Below are 21,071 nucleotides of genomic sequence, written 5' to 3' on the forward strand. Positions count from 1 at the left end.
TGATACTTGTTTATTTTTATTTTTATATTATGTATACATAGAACCTTGAGGTCATAGCATAGAACCGGGAGATCCGAGAACCCTGAGGTCAGAGAACCCTGAGGTCATATCGTATAACACTGAGGTCATATCGTAGAACACTGAGCTCAGAGCGTAGAACACTGACAGCATAGAACCTTGAGGTCAGATTATCAACATTTTCACTTGCTAGCTGATGATGGGCTTGTTCTGGTCCTGTCTGCTGACGGGTTGGTTCTGGTGCTGGTCTTCATTTTGGCGATACTCAATCTCAGCCTCTTCTTCAAAGTCACTTTCAGACTCAGACTTTTCCTAATCGTGATCCTCACATTTTGAAACTTCTTCCGCTACATTGAAACCTTCTCTCCTCCAAAATCAATTGCAGCTGGAATGTAGTATGGGCAAATAAAGATGACTTCAATCAAGACAGAGAGTACAATGTGAAAACAGACAGGTGTAGCAACCTTGCCTGGGAACACAAAACAACAATTTACACATGGATATCTGTTTTGAACAACAACAAAAAGAAATCAAAAAATGTCTCACATGATGCTTGGATTAGTGCAAACTCCACACACAGTGTATATACGAGATCAAATATTAATTGTGTCCTTTTTCTTTTGATAAAAAATGAACATTTTCTCTCTGACCGAAACATCACACAAGGGTTGAAATGACTTTCCCATGAAATTATAATATTTCACACACATCAAAGGTAAGAATGTTTAGATCAAAGAAGAAGAAGAAAAAAAGGTAAATTGGAGCGAACAGAGATTTAAGGGACGAGCCAGTTCTGCGCAGAATCGTCAACTGTGATCAGCGCGCAATGCATGCCGGTTAGATTTGTGTCTGACTTGATCGGACGTCATTAGATCTGACAGCAAACACCTTGTTTTATGTCTAGTTGTAATACATAACGCTCGACTGTTGACTATTAGTCTCATGTTTAATGCAAAAATATATTTTGTGTGGTTGATAATACAACGTCGTATTTATACAAGACATATAAAAACCAGTAATGTATTTCACTGGCAGAAATAAAAAGAACACAGAATGCAGCTACACACACATATCTCCATAAATATATATTTATAATCATATATAAATAAATCAAAACGTCATTTGTAAACTTAATACAAGTAGTCTGAAGAACTAACAGGAAGTCATTTTTTCTTTGACTTCCTGTGTATAATCTGAAGGCAGCTGAAAACTGTCTGACTTGATCGCAGTTTTTAATGGACGCCTTCAGCGGCTGCTCGCTCTCGTCTGGATTCCAGGGAAGGCGCAGCTGTTACGACCGAGCCTGATGATGTGACTCTCAAGATAGCGTGCATTTCAGATGTCTGTATTCTGTATTCACGATCCCAGACCCGGAAGTAAGAAGTCCCCGCCCACGTCACTTTCCCTTTAGCGCGAAAACTGTACCACAACGTGTGAACCACAACAACACCGTGAGGTTGGTTGAATCCAGGGCAAACACACGGCTGGAGTCGACTGCTACCAACGAACATCTTTCTCGTTTTACTGCGCTCGAGTAGCCCTTTGTTAAACAGTGAGTTTGCTAACTATACAATACACCCAGCATATTGAGCCAAATTAGCTCCTCTCGAGAAGTTAACAGGCAGCTATGAGCAACGTAAGCTAACGTGTCTCCGGTGTAACGGTTTAACAAGTGCCCCTGTTAACTGGCGACTTCCAGTCGAATACGTTCCGTTGTTGTCGTAGTTACGACAGCTGTTGAAACTAGGAAGAAGTCGCTAGTTATCACGGTCGCTTGTTACACCGTAACACCGGTTGTGTACGATGATTCAACCCGGTTCACAATTATGCTGTCCATGTTGTCACTAACTCCCATGAGTTTGACTTGTTATTGAGTTTGACCACACTGTGACACTCTAACATACAAATCCTGTGCTTCTCATAGTTTTTCAAGGTTGAAAAATAAATAATTAATTGCAAATCTCTCGGTCCCCATAGACCACTCTATGATTGTAAACACAGAAGCTCAAACATGCATTTTTGATGACACCATGAACGTTCTGTACACTTTTTTAGCACGGTACCTTTTGATGAAGTGTATCATATTCAAGGCCAATTCTGGAAAGCTACCTAAAGAATTCAGTAAACTGACAGCAACTTGAAAACCAAATGTCACCATCAGAAGATTAACTGATATCACTGGTCACCATTATAATCCTGTTTGTATGTGCAGCGACTTGCATTTTAAAAGTAAATTCTCCATCTGCTGCTGAAATGCTTTGCCTTGTTCTCTCTCTCTCTCTCTCTCTCTCTCTCTCTCTCTCTGTCTCTGTCTCTCTTTCTCTCTCTCTCTCTCTCTCTCTCTCTCTCTCTCTCTCTCTCTCTCTCTCTTTTCAGAAAGCAAACATGTCAAAGATAGATAAAATGAGCATCCTTGGGGTGAGGAGCTTTGGGATTGAGGATAAAGACAAACAAGTCATTTCATTCTTCAGTCCGCTGACCGTGCTGGTAGGACCCAACGGAGCAGGGAAAACGGTACGAGAACATGCTCTGAAGAGAGCAAAGGTTGACTTTGAAGCATGACCTGAAAGAAGGAACAAGAAAGTTGACAGTATGCATTGTGATTAGACTAACTGGTCTGGTGATTTTTATAATTTAAAAACAAATATATACACACATATATATATATATATATATATATATATATATATTTTTATATATATATATATATATATATATATATATATATATATATATATATATATATATATATATATATATTGCATAAAGCCACAGCAAACTTCCATAGTTTGCCACAGCAAACTATGTTGCCACAGCAAACTATGGAACAAATAGTATTTAAAAAAATATATAATTGCAACTCAAGTTTTCTATGGCATGAGCATTTTTCTTTTCTTTTTCCAGACTATTATTGAGTGCCTTAGGTATGCAACCACAGGTGAACTTCCCCCTGGATCAAAAGGCGGTGCATTTGTTCATGATCCAAAGGTGAGCTTGCTCAATTGTACCTCACTGCTCATTATGCAGGGGCAATACAGTTTCCACAGTGCGCCATTCTTACTTTGAATATGGTAACGTTTTTCTCTCTATTGAAAACTCTTATGCGTTAACACTGACAATTAAAGTTTATGTAACAAAATCAAAGACAATACCTCAAATGAAGTAATGGTTGACTTCAAAAACTGAATACGACTTATTGGACTGATCAGGCCAATTAGTGATGGCTTTATCATTACAACAAGCTCATGTATGTGTTTTTTATTGCCGTGACTATTTATTTATTTAATATCCTTAGCCCTACAGTGGGGAAATTTACATTTCTCTGCACTCTAACCCATCCTTGGTAATTAAGGAGCTGTGGGCTGCTGTGAAGCGCTCGGGGAGCAACTGGAGGTTCAGTGTCTTGCCTAAGGACACTTCGACATTCAAACTATGAGGAGAACAGGATCCTGGCCTAATACAAGTCCCTGTCAGCTAAGGATCACTTAGGCTATCTTTGTTAAAGTAAATTCTTGCTGTGTGAATTCCAGGACGCCCATGAGACAGACGTGCGAGCACAGATTCGACTCTTATTTACTGACGTCAACGGCGAGAAAGTGTCTATCCATCGCTCCATGTCCTGCACTCAGAAGGCAAAGAACTACACTTTTAAAAGCTTGGACCAGGTCATTACCAGAATAAAGTAAGTCACAAGTGTCTTTACTCACTTTTTTATGGGAACAAGTTCTATACTGATATTTCTTGTACTTGACCTTTTTTCTTGACATGTGACCTCCTTCATCATTTACCCAGGGACGGTGAAAAGGTGAGCTTGTCAGCAAAGTGTGGTGAGCTGGATCGGGAGATGATTTCTTCTCTGGGGGTGTCGAAGCCTGTGCTGAATAATGTCATATTTTGTCACCAAGAAGAGTCCAACTGGCCACTTTGCGAGGGCAAATCGCTCAAAGAAAAGTTTGACTCCATCTTCGATGCAACCAAGTAAAGACCACTCATTCTTGCATGTTTCTTTTGTACACATTTGTTTTAGTGTAACGCAACACAATCGTAAGTATTTCGAAGCAAAGCAAAAATATGGACCCACATAATATGCCCTTCAGATGGTATTAGAGGGGAAACTCAGTATTACTATTTCTTTGTACCCCTCAGGTATATCAAAGCTCTGGAGACGATGCGTCAGTTGCGTCTCAAACAGAATCAAACAGTCACACTTTGTCGATCAGAGTTGAACCACCTGAAGCTGGATAAGGAGAAAGCTCAGCAGATCCGAGAAACTGTGGCCACCAAGGAGGCTCAGCTGTTGGCCTCTAGAGACAGCATCCAGCTGACAGAGAGACAGATTGAGCCACTGGAGGTTGGTTGTGTGTCTGTGTGTCAGGATACTACTTGTTGTGATCTAATAATTTTCACTATTTTAAACGGATTAATAGACTATTGAATGTCAAAAATAATGTCAGATCGCCATCACTAGTCAAGTTAATGATAGATGGAGAGAAACGTTTTCAGTTTACAACTGTAATTAGTGAATGTATTTTATTTAATTTAACAATAATTGTGAGAGCTTTTACAATGGCAAATAAATGACAAAATAACTAATCAATTCGTCAAGTAGTTTTAGCACTAGATATGGTATTACTCTGAAAGAGATCGACAGTTATTTTAGACGCTCAAACAAATCAGCTATACCATATCTTTACCATAAATATGAACATCCAGCAAGATATGAGCAAGATTTCCCCAAAATGCCTCCTCAAGCGTTCCCTGAGTTTTTGAAACTGTATGGTTCAAGGCCTCAACAACAGCCCACATACTAGTAAGGCACCTTTTTGAAAAGATTATGACCTAAAGAATCGGAATCTGCAACAAAAATCACAATAAAACAAAGCATTGGCATTTTAGAAAGGATATTTAGTTAAAAAAACTGTCATTCAGTTAAAAAATGGAAAAATTACTTATTTCATGGCAAAACATTGTCAAGTTGGGGCATAATGGGATTGAAATGCTCATTAGCTTTTGTACTTGCTGTATGACGCGGTTTTAGAAATGTGGGCGGACCAGGAAGCCTTCAGGACTCAGAAGAGTCCGCCGTAAAAAGAAAGAAAAGAACTCCGGAATTTACAGTTTTATAAGGATTTTGTTCGACTCCCACAAGCCCGTATGGTTACGAGGATGTGTCTGTTAGTGAAATCCAACGTTTGTAAGGGATACTTATTAATGGTTTAGTAAAACCTTACGGTCGCCGCGGCTATTTCCGGAGGTTATGTAAGTATTTAAATTTAATGGTTACTTTAATTACTTTTCAAACCATAGGTCTCATCTCACAGGGGTTACAGTACTGTAGCAATTTAAATGAAGTTAAACAACCATGTGGTTGCAGAGATAATTAAGGAATCGTTGTTGTCCGAGAATAGGCGCGGGGGGCTTTGTGCTTATGAGGTTAAGAAGGTGAGATTAAGCCCAACAGCTAAAATCACATGATTTAGATGAAACACACACTAAGCCCAGATGGATTACTGCATGTCTACAGGTGTAGGCACATCTGAAGGGCAATTGTAATTCAAGTTATTAATTAAACTTTTAATGTTTTTTTTTTCTCCCCAGAATCGAATGACTGATATTGACACAAAACTGGGGAAAGTGATGAAGCTGGACAACGACATCAAAGCTTTAGACAGCAGGAAGAAACAGATGGAGGTGGATAACAAAGAGCTGGAAGAAACCATGGAACAGGTAACATGGCAGTAGGTAATATACACACATGAAAACAACCCCACATTATTTATTGTTATGATGTATAATATGAAGGTATAATTTGACTAGTAACCAGCACTAAAAGCAGTGCGCACCCTCCACAGACAATTCTAATTGTGCACACACACACACACACACACACACACACACATTTACTAACATGTTTTTGGAAACTTCACAAGATGCTTGAAAGGTAATTAAGGCTGGAAAGACAAAAAGAAAAATAAATGCATAAACGAAGATGCTAAGCTTCAATGGGGGAAAACGCAGTAAGTCCCTCGATTTGTGTCTCTGTCTGAGAACACCTGTTAAATAATACTCCAGACTCCACTCTGTAAGTGTCATTCACCTAAATGGGAAACTAACAGAAAGACTGCAGATGGTGAATGAGGTTGTTGTTGATTCTGTAATCAAGCCAGTTCATCACTGTTCTGCATCGACATGAATGTCTTTTACTGCTGTTGGGGATTACTACTCATCGGCCTTACGGGAGCCAAGAATCTCTTCCTCCCATCTGTTTGTTGCTTCTCACTCGTATATGTCTGCATTTGAAGAGCGATTGTGTTTGTTTGAAAGAAAGCATCACAAACCGAGCGTCCTTTTGTGTATTTGTTGCCGCGTGTTTTTTTTGGTGAATTGTCAGTGTGATGTGATTTTGGCCACAGTTGCCACTTGCTTTCTGTTGCAAAGTGGCCCAAAGTCATTTGTTTTTCCCTTGGAGGTAAAACATCTGTCAATGTTGTTTGTTTTTGTTTGGCATAGTTGACAAGCAGCCAAAGTCCCTGGCTGGAATCGACCTTTCGGCTACCGAGGCGCTTCAAGTCTTGCTTGTTTACTGTGCTTGCACTAATGTCATGTAGTAATGATGTGACTCTCTTACTTTATTCAGGTAGCAGATGTACGCTGCATCTTTTGTCGAGATTGTTTTCAAAGATCCATTATTGCGCTTAGTTTTCATCATAGAGGGCCGTAGTGGAGTTGAACCTTTGTCCCTGATAGTTTTCTAAGCCGTCCTGACTGATCTCAGAACCGCTCTAAGCCAGTTAACGGTGTGTGCGGCAGGTGTTCCAGGGTTCAAACGAGCAGCTGCAGGAAGTTTACCAAAACCACCAGAGGACGGTGAAAGAGAAGGAGCGGAGGCTGACTGAGTGCCAGAAGGAGCTGGAGAGAGCAGGACGGGAGTGTCAGAGACTCCACAGAGTCAAGGCTGATCTCCTGGTAGAACAAGGTACACACACATGCACACATAAAGCAGTCTAAGTCCTGGGGTAAACTTTGTCCAAAATAGCATTTTGCCGAATAGTTAAGCACACCCCCTATTCGAAATATCTTATTGGTGCAGCGTTATTTGCTGGCAAACATCTTTGAGTGTACCGGCAGAATGTCAGAATATATCCTAAAAGCAAGCCCAAAGGGGACTTGAAATACTCTGCTGTTCTCACAAGATATTTACAATGAAGGGTGGACAGACAGGTCGATAAATAGAGATATCTCCTGAAGACTAAATTGGCTGCTGAAATCCTCCTCTTTTTCCAGGTCGTCTACAGCTGGAGGCTGACCGCCAGACTCAAAGCATCAAGAATCGCGACACTCAGGTGAGAGGGAAGAAAATCGACCTCAATCCACTTGTACTGCAGAAGTGAGCACACTCTTTTGGTTGTTCATTTGGTAAGGGTACACTCACAGTTTTTATGACATTGTGCTCTTGTTTCAATGGAGGTCAAATGCACATATTGTAAGTCGCTTTGGACAAAAATTGACCATAGTAATGTAATATAAAGAGCAGGTGAACTCCACCACACAACGCCAACACTATCAGTTGTGTTTTTGTACACTAACTCACACTAACACTATTTTTTTTTTACAAAATAAAGAATATACAATTTTAAACTGGTTTGATGTAAGTACTTGCATATCTCTCTCAGGTTCGCTCTTTGTCGTCCTATCTGGACATGGAGGGTTACGACCGACCACCCTTCACTACGCTTCAGCTTGAGAGCTTTAATCGTCACGCAACACAGAGACTTGAGCAGGAAAAAGTGACCGTCAGTCAGGTTATGGTAAGAAATAACTTGATCGCACTACATATATCTACTATTATTTTTACACCCATGTCATTAAATGCCATTTAACAGCTGTGTTGTTTCCCATATATATATGTATATATTTAAGGCAAATTTTACCTTTAAGAAATATTTTATTAATATTAATTAGAATTAATATGATGCCTGATTCCTCTTATTATTATTCTGTACACCCAGGCGGACCTGCAGGACAAGGAGCAGCAGAAGCAGCAGTCCATTGATGAAATGAGGGATAAGAAGACTGGCCTGGAGAGAACTGTGGAGTTGAAGAGAGACCTTCAGGGAAAGAAGCAGCAAGAAATGAGGAAAATCAGGGAGGAGCTGCAGAGGCTGGAGGGTTCGTCTAGCCATCTACAAGAACTGGAGAATGAACTAGCTAAAGTGGTGAGTAGACACACAAAAGCTATGATGAGGTTTAAATCTCCATAGCTGGTAAGTGTGTATTAAACTGTGCCTGCATTTCATGATTAAGTACCGTATATTGTTTTCTTGAACACTCTCCACTGACCCTCTTTTCTAATACAGTATGAAGAATCAGCTATGTGGATAACTACATGAGCGTGAACTGGTGACGTGAATTATTTTTATGAAGTCTCAAAACTTTGTGTGTGTATTTTCATCTTCAGGAGCGTGAGCTACAAAGTGCAGTTCAGAGCGCCAACGTGGAGGAGCTGAAGGCAGAGGTGGTGGAGCTCCAGAGAGAAAAGGCAGAACTTGACCGCACACAGAGAGCGCTTGACCAAGAGATGGGGATGCTCAACACAAACACCACCGCCCGCACGCAGATGGACATGCTGAAGAAGGACAAGGTAAAACCTAAATTCATTGGAAGGTAAAGCTTAGTGACCCCATGTGGGTGGTACTCTAAGCCTGTGTGCTCATCTCCTCTCTCTGCTTTTCCTCTTCATCTTTCACTCCTTCGTCCTTACCTGCTCCGGTCCCCTTTCCTCTCTCTGTTGGATCCTGTCTAATTTTTCCTCTTAATTGATTCCTCCAGATGGAGAAGGATGAGCAGGTTCGTAAGATCAAGTCTCGCCACAGCGAGGAGCTGGTGACATTGCTCGGACACTTTCCCAACAAGAGAGAACTGGAGGACTGGATTTATGCCAAGTCTAAGGAGGTCAACAGTACCAGGGACAGACTTTCCAAACTAAAGTTAGTAAGATTTATTTACATTATAGCGTGCACATAATATACAAAAATGTGAATAAAATCACTCTTATTATGTCATGCTTTTCATCATTCCCAGTAAGGACCTGGCTTCGAGTGAGCAGAATAAAAGCCATATTGCTGCTGAGATACGGAAGAAGGAGCAGCAGTTAGCCAGCGATGAAGAGAAGTTCTTCAATGTCTGTGGCAGTCAAGATCTGGAGCAGGATCTGGGAAAGCTACAAGAAGATCTGGATAAGAGCTCCAAACAGAGAGGTGAGTGCATCAACAGGAACATTGATAAGAAGCTTCGTGGCGTAGACACAAATAGATCTCATATAGAGAGATGAGAAATCATTTTAATTTTCACAAAAACAAAAAAATGCATCGTGATGGGACATAACGATGGTCTCAGTCCCACATAACTGTAGAATCTGCATATTGTTGCTGCCTTGATTGGAGAGGGTCAGTGGTGCTCTCCTATGCTCTTAACCTCAACAAGGCTGAATTGAATAAAAATCTTCACCGTGTCACAGGCTTCAAATGTGTGGCTCTTTCTGTTCACTTCCTAAAAACTACTTTTTTACCACTTTTTTCTTGTTGTTAGTGTCCGAATTTTCTGTATATGAATTATGCACTATGCAGAACAATAATCTCACAATGCTTGCCATTCGGTAGTGAAGGAAGTATATGTTTTCTTTCTTCCTCTACCTATGTCTTTATAGCCATGCTTGCTGGAGCCACAGCTGTGTACACCCAGTTCATCAGCCAGCTGACAGAGGATAGAGAGCCCTGCTGCCCTGTGTGCCAGCGGACATTCCCCTCGGAGTCTGATTTGCACGAAGTTATCAGCGACATGCAGTCCAAACTACGCCTGGTGCCAGACAAGCTGAAAAACACAGAGCAGGACCTGAAGAGGAAGGAGCAAAAGAGAGATGAGATGATGGCTCTCAGACCTGTCAGGTATGGGGACAGATGGCTCTGGCAAGACAGAGATTTTGTGATACAAGTGTGCTGCATTCTATGATTCTCTGGGAAATATATTAAAAAAAAGAAAGAAATGGACTTTAAATAGCGCTGCAACTAAAAACGTCTGTATGATTTTTGTAGAGCAACACAATGAATGTACTTTGTTTGTTAAACAGTTGGAAAATATATATACCTTTTTTATTTTAGAAACACCAAGTATTTCCCTTCTCTGTGACTGTATTATGACGAGTTATTTTAAAGTAACAAGTTACTAGTTACAATAATATACTGTCTGTGCAGAGTAACACATTGCTGATTACACTACTTTTGTATTACTATTACATTGATAAATGAATGATTACAGCATTTTCAAACTAACTTATATTTTAACTTTATGTGCCAGTAAAGGGCATAATTACATTGTACTTCATCAGCTCTAGTATCATCTTCATCAGTGGATGCCGTTCCCCATTTAAGTGTCATGCACTAGGGTATGTTAATTATCCTCAATCAAGACCATTTTAAAGGTGAAACAAAAATCCCTTCTTAAAGGATTTTTGAATGGATGGTAATTTTCTATTTTTTTTTTTAAATCTCACATACCCCCTAGAGTGCTGTGTTTTTAGTTGACGAGTATGAAACTTCTTGTCCTTTTTCGCTTCCCATCCGTTTATTTAAAAGCCTCTGAACATCCACCTAAGTGTTTCAGTTATTCTGACTGATTTGATTTCTGCTCCGGTTCAAGGTTGAGTCGGAGCTTTGATGAGGATTTATCAGGAAAGAGGTCTAATAAATGAGATTAACTAAAAATCACCTGTGTGGCATGCCAGAGAACATAGCGCAGGAGGCTTAAAGACATGTACCACCACTAGATGGAGCCATATTCTCATAAGTAATATTTCACCTCCATTTCTCTCCACTGTCTTTTCATGACCTAAGAAGAACACTCCAACTAAGATTAAAAAAATGACTGCGAAATAATCTTTTTTTTTGGTTTATTGTGTACTGTTGTAAGTTAAACAGCTAATTTTATCATATGAACTCACGTTAAATATATAATATGATTATTTTGTATAGGTTAAAGAGTTAACTGTTCCCTGAATAATGGTGAGGAGTCAAAGAATAAATAAATAAATGTAATAATCATGTTTATCATCTGCTCAACGTGTATTTATATTCTCTTTCATGCTTTCCAGGCAATCCATTGTACAGTTTCAGGAAAAGGAGTTGCCTGAGTTGAGGAACCGCTTACAGACTGTAAACAGAGAAATCGAGAGGCTGAAGGGCGACGTGGAGGAGCAGGAGACTCTGCGTTGCACCCTGATGTCAGAGGAGGAAACCGCCAAGGCCTGCCTGCAGGACATCTCGCTCATGGACAGATACCTGGTACCATCTTTCTGTCTGTCTCACTCTTTCTGAGCACCTCTGTCCCATTCCATCCTCAACACGCTTCCTACGGATTAGGGGTGGAGATTTTTGTGTTGATACATGTTTGCCAAGTATATAAACTATTCACTTTGCAAATGTGGACATCGTGATTAACCAAATTGGCTGTAATTGTTGTTAAATTAGTCGCGGTTTTGCCGCTCAGCGGAAGAGTTGCTGTAAACATTTCAGAGGTAACCAAGAGTCCAGCCTTATGTCCACTAAAAAGTGCCTTTTATATTGGAATTGTGGGAGCATTTTGGATATAGAAAATGACTAGAGAGAAATGTGAACCAGCGATTAATTACACTGTTTAACCATCACAGTCAACATGGCTTAGGTTCAGGCTAAAATATGCAATTTGGACTTTGGTAGTGATGCTCTCTAGTGGCTGGTCTGATAATGAAACAAAACATCTGTGTTGTGATCAGCAGGAGGAGAGCTGTACGGGAAAGTCTATTGAGTTGCATTGTGGTGCGTTCAAACTCCATTCAGAATAAATGGGTATCATTAGGATTTTATCAATACTGCTTATCGGTTTGGTTAACTATTTACACTCTTATTGGTTCTTTTAGAGTCTATTGTAAGAAAAAAAGACATAAATTCAATAAAGATTCAATATTGCATTATTATCCATCTTGAGCAGCAATACAAGAAGTTCAAACTTCTTTATAATACATTCACAGCTCAACATTTAGATTATTGATTATTTTTAATTGATTATATTCCTATTATCAACCTCCGTAATACATCAATAAAGTTGCCTGCAGTGGACAAGGCCGCTCGCCCGCTCGCCAATCAGTCAAAAACTGTAGATCTATGTTAAGTTTGTTATCAAATGTTTTAATGAATTGCTCGTATTTCCTCCTTGCTAATAGCTAATTCCTATAATTGATACACACACACCTTTTCCCTTGTCTTTCTTCACCCTACTTAATATGTGTTACTTTCCAGATGGACCTGAAAGAGTTGGAGAGGAAAATCGCCCAGCAGGCAGCCAAACTCCAAGGAGTGGACCTGACCAGAACCATCCAGCAAGTCAGTCAGGAGAAACAGGAGACTCAGCACAAGCAGGACACCAGTAAGATGACATCATTCAAAGATGCCTTGTTGGTCTCAGCTGCAGATTGTTGACTTTACGAGTCAAATGGTAAAGAGTTAAGTAAAATTATGTTGCTTTTGTCCGTTTTTAACTTTATTTTGTACTTGCAGCCTCCAGCAAGATGGAGCTTAAACGTAAGCTGATCCAGGACCAGCAGGATCAGATTCAGACGCTGAAAAGTACTGTGAATGAGACCAGAGCAGAGAAGCTCCAGCTGAGCAGTGATATGCAGAAAAAGCAGCAGCTTGAGGAGCAGTGTGTCGAGTTCACCACTGAAATACAATCCTTAACCAGGGACATCAGGGTACATTTTATTTTATTTTTGGGGGGGGTTACCTGTTGGAAGATGTTGATGTCTGGCCTGCGTGAGGTCAATCACAAATGAAAAATAAATAAGATGCACACCATAAATGAAATACAACGGCACTCCTTTTACTTAAAAGGTGATTGATGTATGTGCACGCACACTTACGCAGCCTGTCTGTCAGTTTGCATTATGAGTTCTTCTGTCATGTGCATGGACTGTGCATGTACTGTAAAAAAAATCCTGTGGTGTTCTTTTAATTTATATTCGACATGTTTGCCTAATTCATTTTTTTCCTCATTGTCACTATTCCTCTCATTTTGTGTCCAACCAGGAAGCCAAAGAGCAGCTGTCCCCTTTGTCTGCTGCTCTGGAGAAGCTGCAACAGGAGAAGCTGGAGCTGGTGGAGCGCAAGAGGCAGAGGCAGGAAGAGGGGCAGGAGAAGGTGGACCCTCTCTCACTTTTGTGTCTTATTTAATGTACTGTGTCAAACTGTTAATTCACTGACATGAGACTGGTCAAGGTCTCTTCATGTCGTTTCCTCTTTGTTGTACTCCTATTTCGATTTTACTAGGGACAGCGAAAGGTGGACTTTTTCAGCATATTGTTTGTCTTCCCTTACATTTAACACCTCTATATATAGTTAATGGTAAAAAATAATATTAAAAGGTGAGTTAGCATTATTGTAAAATGCCTTGATAGTTATGCAAATATTAGATGTTTGGTCTCCATTGTAAAAAAAATAAAATGTCATCTAACACATCGTCAAACAAGTCACATTTCCTGATAATGATTGAAGTTAGTTACCATTAAAAAATGAGTAAGGATGGAACAAAAGCAGTTTTTAGCTTCTTCTGCTACATCTGATAATCTTAATATAGTCTCTATTCTAACACTTTGTTTCTTACAGATCAATACCATGAAAGAGAGAGTGAAGTCGATCACCACCTTGGAAAGAGACATCGCCAAATACGTTAATGACGGCAAAAATGAATACAAAGAGGTAACATGTCTGCTGCTAGCATACGTGATGCATACGTGTGTCTGATACCTCTATTGTTTATTTTGTGATGGACGTTTCCGTACACGTTTATCATGAGGGTACATTTACGGCGTCTTGATTCACTCTGAAACACCGGTTTTACTTTCCTTTTCTTTTAACAACTTTTTTTCTTGCGATGTTAGCCATAGAAGCTTTTTGTAAAAGTACTAATGAAGTTGATTGACATTGTCTGATTTTGCTGAAGCAAAAAGAGGCTGAGCTTCAGGAAACCAACACTCAGCTCCATGAGGCCGAGAAGTCTAAAGACAAGATCAACAAGGAGATGGGAAATGTCCGTCAAGACATAGACACTCAAAAGGTACGGTTTGTCTTCATTTTCGTCTTTCTGTCTCTTTTCTTCTACTTTGTAAATTCAAAGCATCAGCAGAGTCTGACTTTTTTTTGGCACAACTTTCCCTATTAAATGACTGCACAGAGAAGAGAAGTAGTCTGAAAAGGTAACTTGTCTTTATTATTTAGGTCCAGGAGCGCTGGTTGCAGGACAACTTGACCTTGAGGAAGCGTGTTGAGGAGCTGAAGGGCGTTGTGGCTAAACGCGAGGATCTATTGAAAGACATGGGTGACATGCAAGTGTCGCAGCTACGCCAGTAAGAGCACTACACCGCTATTAATCATCTGAAAGATTAATACATTTGCTACCTGTTCAAGACATCCCCAATCTATTTTGCTATGCAGGTAACACATTTGTTAAGGTTACTTGCTGTCAGACAACGTTAGAGGGTAACCCACAATGGTTTGACCTTTCTGTGTTTGTCTAGAGAACGACGTGATGCAGAACGCAAGTTGGAAGAGTTGAAGAAGAACCGCAGTCATGCACTAGGCCGTCAAAAGGGGTTCGAGGAGGAGATACTGGATCAAAGGTAAAATGTTCAAATGCCAATCTCACCTATAGTGATGAGGAAATAAGTGTTTTCCCATTAATATTGTCATTACTAACTAAGAATCAGAAACTGGGAATTGTTTTTGCTGGTTTCTGTCCAACCATTTGGCTTCTTTACTGATGGTTCCAGCTTTAAATTAATATTATGGAGTCATGAATTCAACTTGCTATTTGAACTGATTGCTTACAGAAAAGAGCTACGGAAAGATCAGTACAGCAAAGCTGATGAGCTCTACAAAAACATGATGATTACCATGAGGACAACAGAACTGGTCATGAAAGACCTGGAGCTCTACTACAAGGCCCTTGATCAGTAAGTGTTGCCCAAACATGGACACATACACTTAAAATCGGTGTTAACCACAATGTATTTCTCAATTCAAGTTTAACTAATCGCATAGATTGATAGTGTTTTTAGTGTGTTTTTAATGTTGTGTATTATAATACATTATTTTGTCATCTGAACAAACAAAGAGATAAATTGCTTTCGATACTTGAAAGGTATAAACCTTACATTAATATCACAGTAGTATCTTGTGGTTATTGTGATTCCCCACGTGTAGGATGATGTTGGCTAAATGTCAGATGTTGACTCAGCCTGTGAACCTGTATATGTACGTATACAATGACGCAAACTGAAACTGATCCAAATGAATCATTTCAGCATGAGACTGCAGCGACGAATGTCAACATATGTTAAAAAGCTGGAGAATTTATTAAAAATGTAGCATACTATGGTGGATGTGTTTAGAAGAACCATAAACAACACAACTGTGTTGTATTTGAGTATTGTGTAGTCTTTTATCTAGTATCAATAACGGCAATAAAAAAATCCCCTTGAGTGTATAAATAAGAAGAACACTGCTGAAGAAGTGTGTATGTATATGTGTACATATAATTGTAATATGTTTATGCTTATTAGGTAGTAGTGTTTGTAAGATTGGGTGACGCGTTCGCACAGTCTTTGCTGGTTCTATCTCTTGTAGTGTTCCAGTTATGAGAAATCAGTTTGTGTTATCTTTATCAAAGCCACCACAAAGCCTTCAGATTGTTAACAAGATAGTCCGTGGCCTCATGGTGGGGAAATTTAGTTTGAGCGGTGATGTCAGTTCTCTTGTATTTTTTCCAGAACGTAGCACTGGGGGCTTTAGAAATGTCTACACTGGAAAGCTCCACAGTTAAACATTTGACTATTACTAATATTTAAGAATGATGTCGGCTCTTATATGCAGTGTCCCAACACAACTGATTTTGCATATAAAATACAACTGATGCATAAATAAATGATTAAGTGTGAAAATGCCTCTCGAAATTGACCAATGACCCTAATGCTTACGAGCAAAGCGCTTATCACTAACTATCAAGTAGTTTCCTAGAATAAGACTGCATTCCTATCATTGGCATATTTTTGAATGTGGTATCAGCTTTGCGGCGTTCCATCCTGTGATAAAAGAGGGCATCAAAGCATGACAACACACAATTTTTAAAATGAACTGTATCAGCACCCGTTTGACTGCAAATGAAGCACTAAAATGTCTGTTGGACACTGATGAGTTCTTATAGACTTTCTGCATTAAATCAAAATTCTAATAAATAAATTGGATATGTGGATAAGTCTGACGGAGGTCGTGACTGAGAATGAAAGACATAAGTAAGCCTCAACATGGAAGTGCGTGTGAGCAGCGCCGCCGCTCTCATAAGGCACACTACGCGCTGTGCGAAGGGCACCAGGCCCGGAGGGGGGCACCAAAAAATATGCAACAAAAATATCCTCATAGTTATAGTTATAGTTATAATTATAATGCCGATATTTTTTTTAATAGAAATATTAGTCACTTTTTAGGCATGTGTATATCACAAAACAGGCAGAACAAGAGATATATTTAATTGCTCAAAAAAGGTTACGATGGTGCCCCCCCCCAAAAAACAAATACACATTCAACTTCCCAAGCTCGCCATGGTGCCCTTCTTAGTGGCAACAACGGGAGTCAGGGTCAGAAAAAAGGAAAAGCCTTTTTTATTTGTATCTGTGAAAAGAGAAACATATAACAGTTAGGTGTAATCGTGTGCCTCTATAGAGCCTCCCAAAACTGGTGGAAATGCTTGATCCATACAGAATAGCGTTATGGCTCTCTCAAAAACTATGTCTTTGTTTTATTTTGATAATTTGGTCAAAGAGGATTTTGCACTTTACATGAACGTGTGTTTTAGCTGTCGTGACTTTTCGTCCTCTAAATCTTTCTTTTATTTAAGAAAATTGACTATTCTTGTTTGTCCATATTATTATTCAATGTAACATATGTGTTTACTGAAGAAAAGTTTGCATTTTCAAATGTACAGAGTGTGTTCGTTTGGTGTTAATGAACCATGAAGGAGTTATGTTTAGGGCACCGATATGGCTAGCAGCAGCACTGAGTGTGAGCTCACAGTCCCAGATAACATCTGAGAAGAAAGCAACAGCCTTTACCCATGTGTGTGGGTTTAGGCTTTAGAGTCTGCTCTGATGCAGTGACTGTTATCAAGATTGAAAGCAGGCCCTCGTAGCTTTCCAGCAGACTTATAAATCCAGGTCACAGTTTCTGTCTTAATACACAGAAAGTCATGGTGAGATGTTTTGATTTGGCAGAGGAAAAAAAAATCTTTTTGAAACTCGTATCTGTCACTCACTTGTGCATAATGGAAGACAGTGAAGACAATGCTGAGACTCTCATGTACCTAGAACCTGTTGTTTCCTGTTCAAACTCAAACTACTACAAGCATTAGTAGCCACTAGCTTTCTGATTATTTAATTAAAAACAAGAATAAATATGTACAGCTAATTATGTATTCCATTTTCAAGAAGGTTACCAGGCCGTTGGTCACAAAATCACATCATGTGATGCTACCGGGTCAATCAAATATGCATATTCGGATAAGCATCGTGGGTTGAGTGAGAGACTGGACGAGAGACCGAACAGTCTGAACAGTATGCAAGTGAGAAGTTATTTCACATGGTGTTCTCCAAAAAGAGAAATGTAGACAGCGAGACCAGAGTCTTTAACCAGAGTCTTCTCTGTTCATTCTTCCCGAAGGTTGTTCAAAACTCATATGTCTCATGTGTTCAGACGATTATTAAAAGCACATTGTGAAGCTTTGCTGCGAGACAAAGCTCAACTCTTTTGAGAAAAAGTATCGACTGGCATCCGAAATGAAGGAACAGAATCTAAGAGCCAATATGATCAACATCCTCACGCATTCATCTACTGTCCAACAGTAATGTCAACAGAGGATGGAGCTGGAACAAGAATTGACAACTGAATTTAAAGCTACAACGCAAAGACAATTAAGTTACATTTATTTTTGTAAAATTAGTACTTTATTTTAAGATTAACATTTTTCAAAACCTTTCAGTAATGTTTTTTTTTTAAATTATTTTATTTTAAATCCTGCCCTTATTGTAATTGAAATGAGAGAAGAATTTGTGTTTTATGATTAGAGTATTCATAATTCATCCAGTTAAATTTGAAAACTTTACATTTTATTTGATTTATTTGATTTTAGAGTCAGATGTTGACTTCATACGGATGTGGAAACAACTGCTGGCTACTTGAATACACATGGGACAGTTTCTAAACAGACATTTTAATTGCCAGTGTGAATGAGAGGATGACTGACCGTGTTATCTAACTCAAATGAAATATTCTTAAACAATAAAACATTACAAGTCCAAGGAATACTTTTAATTGTCCCTGTCAACAATGTGAAATATCTCAAATATAAAATCACTTTATTCTTTATCACCGTGACCAAGTCGTGTTTTAATGAATTCTTTTGTTGCATATGAGTGTAAATACATACTTCCTCCTCTTTTTCAATGTTTCCACCAAACATGCGCCGCAGAAGAAGCGCTGTTTGTGAAACTCTTATCACTCTGTTGTTTTCAAACCACATTAGTTTTTTATCAATTTGGTAAATCATAGACGAAAGAATTCCTGGTATGCCGGATTACAGCGTCCGGTTGCCGGCCTTCATATCTTTTATATCAACATATACGTTTCTCCTGCATCAATATGATATTCATTTTGTAAAAAGAAAAATTGCTGAGCTATCATTTTGTCACCAAATGATCAGAAAATAGCAGTTGTTCAGGTCATCTGGGTTTAATCTGCCGTACACTCTCGTCCTGAACATATTAAATGACACAAGTTGTTATATTTAAAGCAGTTGTGCTCAAAGTAATCGCAGATTTCAAGACTTGACAGCCATTTTGACCCCATGCGGTGTGACTTATTCACATTTTTTTTTATATCATTCAATTATTTTATACTTATAAATGGCGTTTTGTTTGTCACCTGATTGTCTCAACAGAAGTCTTGTAGATGCTGGTTGGGACGTAAACATAGGATCTCGTCCACTTTTCGGTTCTTTAGCTTTGTTTTCTTTTTGTTTTCCTCAGAACCATCATGAGATTCCACAGCATGAAGATGGCTGAGATCAACAAGATTGTCAGAGATCTATGGCGCAGCACCTACAGGGGACAAGGTGCGTCCCACTCTGATTTATCGCTGTATTTGTATGCACATAGTTCTCCTCCCTCTCGGTGTTTCATCCTTTCCTCTTGCCCCCTCTCCAGACATTGAGTACGTGGAGATCAGGTCCGATGTGGACGAGAACTCGTCCGCTGGAGCCAAGCGGAGGGTTTACAACTACAAGGTTGTTATGGTTAAAGGAGACACGACTTTGGAAATGAGAGGACGCTGCAGTGCCGGACAGAAGGTACCAGAAAATGGGTTTTCTTTAATAGCACACCTATGACTTAAAACTCTTGCATGTGAGTTATACAATAATAGAATATTTTCTATTGAATGATTCTGTAAGTCAGTGAAGTACAAAAAGTCAGATATTTACTGTAGAGTTCATGTGGAATTTTTTTCTTTGATTTGTTTTTCTTTTCTCCATCATGTGGTTTTGTGTGTGTAGGTGTTGGCATCCTTGATCATTCGTCTAGCTCTGGCAGAGACCTTCTGTCTGAACTGTGGGATCCTGGCCCTGGACGAGCCCACCACCAACTTGGACCGGGACAACATCGAGTCACTGGCACACGCCCTCGTAGAGTCAGTACACACCTAAACACACAATGTTTTTACCTTTTTTTTTAAACATGTGAGACATATTGCATCACCCAAAACAAAGTCTTAATCTTCAAACAAACCATTGAGGAAGTGAGGACTGACCTACATTCTCTCACCTACATTCTCTCACGCTCATTGTGTCGAAATAAAAGGGTTCCTAACTCCGTAATGTCCTCACAAGAATAGAAGTACAAAAATACACGTAGTGACTGTGCAACATGCTGGCTGTAACCTCACCCGCCTCTCCAGCCTTGCTTTGGCCTTGAGGCCGTTATAACCGAAGCTCTGCACCAACAAAATCCAAATGTCTCCTTTTGATCTGGTTTGTACTTTATGACCATCTCCTCTTGCTCACCCTCCACAGAATCATCAAGAGTCGCTCAAGCCAGCGCAACTTCCAGCTGCTGATCATCACCCACGACGAGGACTTTGTGGAGCTGCTGGGGCGGTCCAGCTACATTGAGCACTTCTACCGGATCCGTAAGAACCAGGACCAGAACTCTGAGATCACAAAGTGCAGCATCACCACCCTCTCTACCTATCTCCACTGAGCAGACAAAGGGCTCTAAACTCTTTTGACAGTGTAGACTCGTCCCTGTTTTTGTTTATGTTGGGCAAAGTCAATGTTCAGTTGATGCCGTTTAAAAACAATCCATGAACTGGTTGGAAAGTTATTAATCTGCACTTGACCTGGAGGGGAAAAAAAGAGATGGGGAAATATCTGTAAAACAATGTGTAACCTTTTTGTTTCAACACAAAGAGTGATCTCCTTCCTCTCTTGTTCTTCCTCAAGCTTGGAAAGACATTCCCAGAAACTCTTTCGAAGCGTTCGGTGTTGATGATAACATTTGTTTTCTACGCTACATAGTTCTGTCAAGAAAGTTCTAGCTGGAGTTCCTACTGAAAGTCCATAAATCCAGTGCCTCCTGAATGTAAAAGGTGATCTGTATCTTGCTTAAAAGTTCTTTGTATGATATCCCAAATTATAAACATTTAAAATCAAACTGACATTGACAGTTATGACGCTAATCAATAGCATGAGTCGTTTCCATGCTTTGGATCTTGACTTATTTACATAGTCTTGCACTGATGTCTGTAGTTTTGACAGTGTCCAGTAGCTCCATCTGCTGGCCAGCAGTTGCAACAGAAGGATGAGTTCTTCTTAAAAAGTTGTTTGTCACTTTGTGAGCTCATTAAACTGCTTGTGAAGGACTTTTT

At 39.5% G+C, this 21,071-nt stretch overlaps 1 protein-coding gene across 3 annotated transcripts; it reads left to right on the plus strand.

The window, feature by feature from the left end:
• The first annotated feature begins 1,202 nt into the window (after positions 1-1,202).
• rad50 (RAD50 homolog, double strand break repair protein) lies at positions 1,203-21,065 on the plus strand. Of its 3 annotated transcripts, none has more exons than XM_068600967.1 (28): positions 1,203-1,474; positions 2,395-2,532; positions 2,923-3,006; positions 3,549-3,700; positions 3,811-3,996; positions 4,165-4,369; positions 5,617-5,745; positions 6,829-6,994; positions 7,303-7,361; positions 7,692-7,826; positions 8,028-8,234; positions 8,477-8,659; positions 8,848-9,005; positions 9,100-9,275; positions 9,725-9,962; positions 11,165-11,354; positions 12,348-12,474; positions 12,606-12,799; positions 13,134-13,244; positions 13,710-13,802; positions 14,047-14,160; positions 14,322-14,449; positions 14,621-14,722; positions 14,933-15,055; positions 19,178-19,263; positions 19,355-19,497; positions 19,702-19,835; positions 20,218-21,065. In XM_068600967.1, the coding sequence occupies exons 2-28, from the start codon at positions 2,404-2,406 to the stop codon at positions 20,402-20,404; spliced, it is 3,939 nt and encodes a 1,312-aa protein (XP_068457068.1). In that variant the 5' UTR covers positions 1,203-1,474; positions 2,395-2,403; the 3' UTR covers positions 20,405-21,065. The 3 variants fall into 3 exon arrangements, with proteins under 3 accessions (XP_068457068.1, XP_068457070.1, XP_068457067.1); XM_068600969.1 differs by having other exon boundaries at positions 1,203-1,394; XM_068600966.1 differs by having other exon boundaries at positions 1,204-1,570.
• Positions 21,066-21,071: the final 6 nt, after the last annotated feature.

This window comes from Clinocottus analis, unplaced genomic scaffold (genome assembly GCF_023055335.1).
Source record: "Clinocottus analis isolate CAN_PGR_092001 unplaced genomic scaffold, fCliAna1.0.p SCAF_5, whole genome shotgun sequence".
Taxonomy (NCBI): Eukaryota; Metazoa; Chordata; class Actinopteri; order Perciformes; family Cottidae; genus Clinocottus; species Clinocottus analis.

Excerpts from the sequence above, each read along its gene's own strand:
- rad50 (XM_068600967.1), top strand. The coding sequence starts at position 2,404 with ATGTCAAAGATAGATAAAATGAGCATCCTTGGGGTGAGGAGCTTTGGG. Across the intron at positions 13,245-13,709 it reads AGGAAGAGGGGCAGGAGAAG|ATCAATACCATGAAAGAGAG; the intron begins GTGGACCCTCTC and ends TGTTTCTTACAG. Across the intron at positions 14,450-14,620 it reads CAAGTGTCGCAGCTACGCCA|AGAACGACGTGATGCAGAAC; the intron begins GTAAGAGCACTA and ends GTGTTTGTCTAG.